This window comes from Xenopus laevis, chromosome 9_10S (assembly GCF_017654675.1).
Source record: "Xenopus laevis strain J_2021 chromosome 9_10S, Xenopus_laevis_v10.1, whole genome shotgun sequence".
Lineage (NCBI taxonomy): Eukaryota > Metazoa > Chordata > Amphibia > Anura > Pipidae > Xenopus > Xenopus laevis.
The window spans coordinates 22,341,331-22,351,727 of record NC_054388.1 but is presented as its reverse complement, the minus strand read 5'-3'; the positions used below and the strand labels follow the sequence as shown (position 1 = coordinate 22,351,727).

General features: G+C 41.0%; 1 protein-coding gene across 1 annotated transcript in view; it reads left to right on the top strand.

Annotated features, from left to right (window-relative positions):
- The first annotated feature begins 5,150 nt into the window (after positions 1–5,150).
- Positions 5,151–10,397, top strand: part of kif19.S (kinesin family member 19 S homeolog) — a 95,318-nt gene continuing 90,071 nt past the window's right edge. The window contains 2 exon segments of the mRNA NM_001085724.1: positions 5,151–5,315; positions 8,485–8,565. Of these exon segments, the coding sequence (NP_001079193.1) occupies positions 5,277–5,315; positions 8,485–8,565 (120 nt within the window). The 5' untranslated portion in view covers positions 5,151–5,276.

Here is a 10,397-nt window from a genome sequence, read left to right as displayed (position 1 = left end):
TTCTTATTGTAGAACTGATCTCCAATCCACTTACAAACAATTTGCTGGGGCCAGAAGTGGTTTGACGTACATATGGCCCCCCAACTGCGAATTTTTTTGCTGTAGAAAATTTTTTCTGCAACCAAAAAAACGTTGCGCATCAATATTGTTGCATGTCAAAATTATTCGGACGCCCATTGACTTTAATGTGTAGAAAAAGAGTAGTCAGCACATCGATTCTCAGTATTCTTTGGAGATGGTGCACGTTCTACAATGGCCACTTCCCATTGGCAAACTGTGTAGTAGAAGATTGAACAGCACCGCCAACTCTTCAAGTAATTAAAAAGCCTTTATTTGTGCTTTTGTGGGCATCACCGCAACGTTTCAGGCCATGCGGCCTTTTATCAAGCTTACTGACCAATTATGAGTACAACACTTTATACTCTTTAACACCATCTAGTGGTCAATATTGTGTATAAGTTATTTTTACAAAAAAACAAACAATCTGCAATAAATCATAATATAGTGTCAATTAACAATCAACAATACATCAAACAAGTGATACTTATAGGTTAATGCTTGGCACAATGTAAATCACATATGTGTTTTTCACCCCAGGAAAGGATATCCCATAAGGATTAAAGATCGATATTCCTGCAGTTCAACTTGTGCCATATATATAATTAAATGCCCTTGCGGGCTTGCGTATGTGGGCCAAACCAAGAGAACAGTTTGTGAACGCATGAGAGAGCACAAATCAGCAATTAATACAGGAAAAAGAGACCAAGCAGTAGCAGGCCATTTTATTGAGCATTCACATAGAGTGAACCAATTAAAATTCCAAGTATTAAAGACAGTTGAAATGAAACAACGGGGAGGTAATAGACAGAAGGCTCTACTATACCAAGAAGCATTCTGGATTAGAAAACTGGAAACTCTAGAGCCGTGGGGATTAAATAAAGAGTATGATTTATGTCCCATTAATATTAAATATACAGTTTTTTAATTATGATCCATGTCTTTATCTTTTACAGATGTGAGTTACATCGTGCCAACATTCACCTATAAGTATCACTTGTTTGATGTATTGTTCTAATCTTCTACTGCCCATTGACTTTAATGCATTTGCGAATATATCGGACTTTCACCAATTTTTCGGCGAAGGGAAATGGGACATTCGTCCATCACAAGTGACTAGTTGCCATGTAATTGGTCCATATGTTCTTTCGGACAGCAGTCGGACCATTCGGCAGCACTACACACTGGGTGGGGAGAGAGGGAGAGCTCTGACCCATAGTTTTGCCCAACCTCTGCACTTGTCATGGGTGCTTCCCAATTTACAAGATCAGAACCAGTGAGAGACAAATTGATTTTCAATTTTTTTGTTGTTTGAGGTTTTTTGAGTTATTTAGCTTTTTATTTAGCATCTCTCCAGTTTGCAATTTCAGTTGTCTGGTAGCTATGGTCCAAATTACCCTAGCAACCATGCACTGATTTGAATAGGGTACTGGAATATTAATATGAGAGGCCTGAATAGAAAGATGAGGAATAAAAAGTAGCAATAACAATACATTTGCAGCCTTACAGATCATTTGATTTTTTTAGATGGAAAACATTTGAAACCTGGAAAAAGTCAGACGTAATTAAAAAACTATAAAAAATAAATAAATAAATAAATGAAGGCCAATTGAAAGTTGCAAGGAATTCTAGAACATACTAAAAGTTAACTTAAGGTGAAGCACCCCGTTAAGCTGCACATACATGCTCACATCTGTTTAGACGAGTTTCGAGTTTTTAGTATAAAATCCGAATTAGTGGAAAAGAAAAAAACTCAAATTTTTCAAGATTTATTATACCCAGAGGATGGAAAAAGTCCAAAAACTTCAGACCTGCCAAGATTGTATATAAGTCACTGGGAGAGGTCCCTATCCTACTTGGAAGTTTCTGTGGTCTGCTCTAGAATTAGCCCAAAAATCCGACTATTTGGGACTTTTCGGGCAAAAATCTGAAATTTTTTGTTTGTCCCTGATCCGATTAAATCGTGCTTTTTTTTTATAACAAATAAGGTCCAATCGTGGATTCAGAATAATCATAAAAATTTGGATTTTGCTTAATAAATCCCCTAAATGTCCTGCTAGAACATTTTACACCATAAAAAAACAAAAAACAAACGTAAATTCTTTTTATTCTGCATCAAAATAAGAACGTTTCCTTGAAAATCAATCGCTGTTTATTAAACCATAACGGGTTACCGGGCAGAACTCCTTAACCTCAAACGATATATAGCGAATCCTCGTCTTCTCTGAAGTTCGATCGAATTCTCCTCATTTTAACCCTTTGCGGTCAGTAACGAAAGGGTTTCATACGAACCATTTTCTCCAATTTTATAAAAAAAAAAAAGGCAACACTGCTGAAAAGTGAATGGATGAGAGACGCTATACACTAGTAAAGGAGGAGCCGATTGGGCAATACACAGTGTACAGTGTCATTTTTAAAACAGCAGCAATTGGTGCAGGAATAAAATCAAAGGTGACGCAGGCACAGACATTGTGTCTCCAGTTTATCTGATGGAAAGCGGCTCTCTTAAAAGTGGTGGTTCACAACTCAATAGCCCCAAACCCCTACACAGTACCCTACAGACTCCCCCTCCCTGCCTACCTCATAGGTGATGACATCTATAAGTGCACCTAATCCTTTACTAGCCTATAGGTGCAGAGTAAGTGAAAAGGAGCTCATGGGCGGCATCTTCCAGCTATTCTGATTTCTTCTGAAGTGAGAGCCGTATTGGTGCATGTGCATTTGCAGCAACTGGGCATGCGTCAAAAGTGACAGAAATTGCAGAAGGGAAGGAAGAGGACCGGAAAACAATGTTCCCAATGTCAGAGACTGATATGATTCTTACAACGCTTCATGTGTTTTTGACATGGAAACTGTACCTTTTCTAGCACAGACTCAAACAGACCAATCCAAATATAGCATTGTATTGCATAACAGTTATCCCTTATGAAACAAAGAAGTTGATAAAGGGAACTTATGAACTTAAACTCCTTCAGGCAGAGCATAGACAAATAATGAACTGATCTTCCTGCCTCAACTGAAAATCTGGATTCTGTATTGGCAAGAGTGGGTCAAGCCAAGCAAATGATTGGCTATACCCATACAAAAACCACGGGTCATGTTACCCATAAGATTTCTTGACATGGAAATTGAGTAAGTGACCTCCAATATTGGTCCACAATAAAAACTAGGGACAAGTGAAAAGTCAAATCAATATATGTTATAACAGCAGAACCCCCATTTTATGTTCAGGGTACCTGGAAATACAATATTTACTCTCTGACACTCACGTGCACAACCTAAAGCAATAAGTGATTGGTATATGACTTTATGAGGTGCAGAATCATTGCTCATTGGAATTACTATTTACAGACAGACCATTGTAAAATATGCATCTGGTTAGTATTTTAAATATCTTAATTTAACTAATAATGCCATTCAAAAAGGACAAACGGCGATTTTTGGGACCATTAGGACAACATTTTTATGTAAATTCTGGGAAAACATTATGTAAAATCAGGGAAAAGACTGTACTGAAATACATTATAGAGGATAAATCAGGGTACTTGAATGCTAAAAGACAAGTGTACCAGGCCCAGCGTGACAATATGTATATTCTGCCAAACACCAGAGGGGCTGCTGTAAGATGCCATAAACAGTCACTATTTACTGGCTTGTGGGAGGCTGTTTGGGCCTCTGTGTATGCAAAATGCCAGGGCCTATTTTGATTACCTGTAGGAGTCTTACTTGGATTGAAGCTAAAATGTGCATTCATCTGTCACATGCTGTTGCCATGTGCTGCTGTCTCATGAAGAGGACTTGGAAAGAATATATAAGGAATTTCTCTCACCTGTCTTTTGTTAATGTGGAAAAATGTGAATCCAAGCTGAGAATATAAGGTAGGAACCTATACAGCGCTGATTCAGTTGGCTGCCCTGTTCTGCTAACTGCCCTGCTATGCTGACCCGTGGAGGACTTTGGAGAGTACCACAAGTATTTCCCCTCTTGTAAATGATGCCATCTGTTAACCAGGAAAATACAATTTCGGTAAGTATGAATTAATTTTTTTCTTATATTAAAGGGATACTGTCATGGGAAAACATGTTTTTTTTCAAATGCATCAGCTAATAGTGCTTCTCCAGCATTTTTTCAAAAGAGCAAACAGTTTTTTTTATATTTAATTTGGAAATCTGATATGGAGCTAGATATATTGTCGGTATCCCAGGTGCCCCAGTTATGTGCTTTGTGCTCTGATAAACTTCAGTCTCTCTTTACTGCTGCACTGCAAGTTAGAGTGATATCACACTCCTCTCTCCCTTACCAGCAGCCCATCAGCAGAACAATGGGAAGGTAACTAAATAACAGCTCCCTGGTAGATCAACAACACTCAATAGTGAAAATCCATGTCCCACTGCTTCAGCTACATTTCTAGCCTGCCAGAAAGCAGTTCTGTAGTGTAGTACTGGCTCTTTCTGAAAGCACATGACCAGGCAAAATGACCTGTGATGGAGCCTACACACCAATAAAACAACTCTACAGAAATACACTTGTGGTAGCTTAGGAATTACATTTTACATGGCAGAGTGAAGTGTAATTTAGAAATAAAAACTACACCATAAAAATCTTGAAAGAATCCCTTTAACGTTCCTTTAGCCTCAGCTGCCCTGCCTGACTACAACCTGAGTAAATAAAACAAAATATCTGCTACACCGTTTCTAATTGTGAGTGCCTGGGGTCTCTGATCAGCCACTTTCATGTGGATACTTTTATGCTAATTGCAGCGTAATAGATAAGGCCAGTGGTGACAGAATTGTGTTTCCCTGTTTACCATCTGCCTACACATTGGGTAACAAGCTGGAATGGCATTGAACTAAGTCAATTGATGACTACCACAACTGGCCACACGGGGGAGAGCAAGAGCTCTGGAAGAACCAGGTTGGTTTGTTGTGTTGCACTCACAAGTCTCCAGGGAATCGGAGAGCTTAGATGCAGGCGGGGAGTCTGAGCGGCTGTCTGTGCAACTCGCAGGGACCACTGGCAACCCCGTCACATGAGCCTCACACCTGCACAACCACCCGCCTGTTCCTACACTGCCCTATGATTTTGGATCTCTCTAAATACCGATTAGGACAAGCCAGTATAATGGGACTGTAATCAAGAACCGCGACGGCCGAGATTGCACTGCTCGCCCTTACACAACATCGCAACCTCCTGCCACTTCCGTGGAGCATCCAGTCGCCATGAAGGACGGGGGAGAATCCAAAGAGCAGCAGCTCACGGTTAGTCCCTGAATTTGTCCCTTCTGCCTGTAACCTACCGACTGCCTGTTGCTGCCCTTTTTGTGTCATTAGGCTGCCCCAACTCATTTTCCCATTGAGGCAGGTCCTTGAGCAATATACAAAAAGGGGGGTTGTGGGACCACTCAAAAGGCTAAGATAAAGGGGCAAATTTACTTACCTCCGAAGTTGCGATAGCATTGGCTTCTCCGCACTTCGCGAGGCGTGGACTGCGCAAATTCACGAAGATCCTAAGTTGCGCACAAGTTACCGATCGCTAGCGATATTACGATCAGCGGTTCAAAGTTCTGCTAGCGATGGCAAATTTGCATACGGCGTGCGGTTAAAGTACAATGGCCGTATATGCAGCAGCAAACACAAGACCAGGCAACCTTAATAAATGTATTCTAATGCAGTGCCGGGCCACGCTGGGCAGGCGCCCTAGGCAGGCCCGGCAGTCGCGGTGCCTGTGTAGTGTGCGCGCGCGAATTTGCGTGCACATGCGCACAAAGCGCGAAAAATGCATAGAGTCGGGCAGAGAAGGGAACCGTACTTGGGGTAGGCGAGGTACGTGCGTGGCGCCCTTCCAGCTTTGCGCCCTAGGCACGTGCCTACTCTGCCTACCCCTAGTTCCGGCTCTGTTCTAAAGCCCTACACATGTGCCCACAGTATAGTTTAGGTGCCATATGTTATCAAATGTAGGGGGGAAGGAAGGAACCCTAAAAAAATGTTTTCCATCTTTTTCAGCCTGTCACCCTATAAAAAGTAAAAGACGCCAGCGTTTTTTTGGGTCTTAGAAAAAATGTAAACTTTTTTTGGACCAATCCCTATCTACTCTATTGCACTTCGCCTGGTCTGAGGTGGCGAAGTAAAGTCTGGTGATAGAAGTAACGTTCATGAAAATCCACAACTTAGAGAAGTAGCGTAGTTACGTCCCTTCGCCAGAGCGAAACTTCGACTGGCGTATGGGTGCGAAGTAGCGCTAGAGTAGGTCCACTTCTCTAGCGAATTTATGCCTGCACCCGTTAGTAAATCGGCAAAGTGGCAAAATGACGTCAAGCTGGCGAATTTTCACTAGCGTTAGCCACTTTAGTAAATTTTCTGGCCTCTCCACAAATCCGGGCCTGGCAGGTCCTTGAGCAATCCCTGCGCTCCTTATCAGTGTGTATATACAAGTGGGTGCCTGGAATAATGAATCTCTACACGTCCTTCACTAAAATTATTTTAAAAAAAACTCACAAAAGTAAGCCCAAAAACCTTACAAATACATTTTTAACCTTTGGAAATAGCCCTGATTGTCAACACAGCTTAAACCCACCTTGATTCCCCCGTAAAGAAATGGGCGGAGCTGTTAACTCAAGAATGCTGTGTGTTCTGGCAAATGCCAGAGGGTCTGCTATCAGGTCCCATAGAAAGTCACTATTTAGTGGGCTGCTGGGACCTGTTTGGGCCTCTTTGTACTTGAAATGCTAGGGCGTATTTTGACTCCCAGTCCACACCTGACTGGAAGAGTTAAGGAATAGTTTGGCCGCTGCTTGTGAATTGCGTGTTTCCATATTGTGCTATGCTGTGTACATTGGTATCTCTCTATTGTTAGAGGTGTGTGAGCAATGATTTCTGTTGACGCTGCACTGCACAGTTATTGTCTGCTTGTACATGTTAATCCCTCACTGGTGGTCTGTTGCACAGAATAATAATACTGATAATTATCTTTAATTACACTAGATCACATAAACTGACTTTAAGTCAAACTACTAATACAATGCGGAAGCTGCGGTTTTTAATGTAGATCTACGGAGCTTGGGAAGTGAGCAGAACTGCTTCACTCAGACTGCAAAAGAAAGCAGGCTGAGAGCAGTGGAGTCAATGCTCCATGTGTCATGGCCATTAGAGTTGTATGGACAGAGGTCACAGCGATTTATCAAAATGAAATATTCTGATATTAACACTAAAGGTGGCCATACACGGGCAGATAAAGCTGCCGATATCGGTCGTTTTGACAGCTTATCTGCCCGTGTATGGGGGCTTCCGACGGGTCTTCCCAATCAATATCTGGCCACGATATCGATCGGGAAGGTTGGATTTTTACCCGACCGACCCGTCGGAGCCGCTTGGGGCATCGTAATTCGATCGTTCGGCCATACGGCCAAACGCTCGAATTACCCCCGATATAGCCACGCAGTTTAGTGGCATATCGGGGAAAGATCTGCTCGTTTGGCGATGTTGCCAAACGAGCGGATCTTTGAGTCTATGGCCACCTTTACTCTTTCTGGGGAACATAGGTGGTGGGTGATTTTTAGTGTTTCGGGAGGCTAATGAAAAACATTTTCTTCATAGATTCCTTCATAGTATCCAAAGGTCAATTCTATGTTTAATACCCCAGAACATATGGCAGAATAAATGGCACTGACAAATTCACGTAAAGTGTGATGTGCTGTGCTCTTCTATTACTAGCACTTGATGGCATTACAGAGAATTATGTTTCGCCGATTCTTTTTTTTACATACTGAAAAAAATAAAACCAATATGTACAGTATGATTTTACTCCTGGATCCAAATAATAAATGGGGCAGTTTCCTAAATTAAATGCAGCTTCAGACTGGGGCCTGCACGCCCACTTGGTCCCCCGACCCCCCTCCGCCACCCCTACAGCCCTGCCACTGCCATCCCCACAAGTCCCTTACTGCAAATCCCTCTCTTTCCCCCCCTTCAGCCTCCCTCCCAGTCAGCACGTATCTTCTTCACGCGTGTTATTTTGGAGGGGAAGTCATAATTGCCTGGTTGCCAGGCCTAGCAACTAGATACCTCATGAAATTCAAAATTGGAGAGCTGCTAATCAAAAAACTAAATCATTTAAAAACCAGAGAAAATAAAAAGTGAAGATCAGTATGCAAATTGCAATCTCTACATCATACTAAAATTTAATTTTATGGTGAACTGTTGAAATTGTCTATGGAGTCTCTGGTGGGAATAAAGCAAAAAATGAAATACTTAGTAAAAATTTGAATGATTTGGTTGTAATGGATTTTCCGAAATTTATGCTTTCCATATGACAGGTTTTCGGATAAGGAATCACATACCTGTATCTGTATTATGGCTCTGTGATTCTCCCAGGATCTGCACATAATATTATTGCCTCTAACATTATCCCTTTCTTTTTCCTCAAATACAGGTTGCTCTCCGAATCCGACCTATAAATGAGACAGAGTTGGCTGAAGGAGCCACCATCATTGCCCACAAAGTGGACAAGCAGGTAATGTCATATATAAAGAGCATGGATCATACTAAATTTAAGGTATGCTAATTTGGTGTGCACGAGTTTGTAGCATTAAGTTGCCCATGGTTAAAATGTGTGATTTAGAGTCAAACCAGTACAGGTTGTAAGCTCATCGGATCCCAGCATTCAAAATATAAAATGATAAAATAAATGATAAAAAAATAATTCCTACCCACTAGGCTCTACCTTCACACATTTGATGAGTTCCCCTGTAAAACTGGGCCCCTTGTGCACTACCAGTAAGAAAGCATCCTCAGTCACTTATATTGTCGGTCATTTGAATGCTTCCTATTCTCCTTGTAGTGGCAGACAGCACCCCCAGACCCAACACAGACAAGTACATACCTCCCAACATTTTGGAAATCGAAAGAGGGACAAAACGTTTTGCTGCACATAGTGTGGCAATTCTTTGACCGCACCCATTTTTTGTGGCCACACCCCCTAAGTTTGAAACATTTCTGTGGTTTTTATGTGTTGTTACAGTTTTGCTATTGAAGGTGAATTGTCATTTAAGCTGCAAGACTCAGTTTCCCCAAGAGTCCTGCTTATCTTTAATAGTTAGTGTTTCTTTGCTTATCTTAAATTGTTGCAAAAGTATCTAAGTGCGCCTGTCAATTTTAGAAACTTTGTATCTTTTTCTGGCTGTTTAGTGCAGAAGATCAAAGAGAAAGTTGGGACATTTCAGTAACAATCCGGGACTGCGGGTTGAGCTGCGGGACAGTTGGGAGGTATTCAAGTAGCCTTCCTGATCTGTGTCCTGTTTAATGTGGCTTCATAACCACAACACTACACTTAATTATCTTTCAACAGGATGACGTTGCTGTGGAAAGTGAGCTCCAGTATGCAAGTGTATTATCTGACTTGCCTGTATCTTTCAGGGCCAGCCAGCAAAATCCAGCAGAACTTCACATGCACTCAGTGCCAGCCATTTTTTGAACGTTTTGCACTCTCACATTTTAGGGGCATTTTCTGGGGTGATTTTTAGTTTTTTAGTTTACCTAGGAAAACTTTACATTAGTTTTTTTTTTTTGGGAGAACCTCGGCTTTTCTAAATGCCTGAGTTTTTGTGTATTTCCACTTCTGGAATTATATTTAGAGCTCTAAATGCAATCAAATAAATAAATAAATAAAAATTTCTGTATTTCAGGATATACAGATTTATATCAGAAAAATATTTCATTTTATACGCAAAATTTCAAGTGATTTAGAAAGCATTATGTCTCTCAAATGTGCCAATACCAGATATGTATAATTTTATGGAGACTTCTGACATCTATTGATCAAATACTCAAATTACCAAATTTTAAATCACCACAGCGGAATATGGCATACTTTAGATTCAAAAGCCAAAAAATCCTGGAACAGTAGGTTTACCCTAGGAAACCATATATTTTTGAAGAGTCTACGATCTGTGGCACTTAAAGGGTTCAACAGAGTGCACATTCTCTGTTTAGCAAAAACTCCCTTGAAGCTTACATCTCCCATTATGGAGAACATACAGGGAAAACACATTTTTACACATTTCTTTGATCACTCTACCACACTACTGTTTTTTGTTACTTTTTACACATTTTACCTGCACCCAGGCATGCTGTGTTAAAAAAAACCCTATGGGTGGCTTTGTTTTACTAAACCTCTCAAGGTCATTTATCAGAGGCCCATGGGTTTCAGGGTTCAATGTATTATGTTGGCTCTTCCTAGCAATGCACTCTTCTAGACAGAGTTCTTTAATATTGCTGAAGGTTATAGGGCATACTCTATGTCCATTGGCAGTTTATAGGTCACATTAGATGCCTATTGCCAGGTTA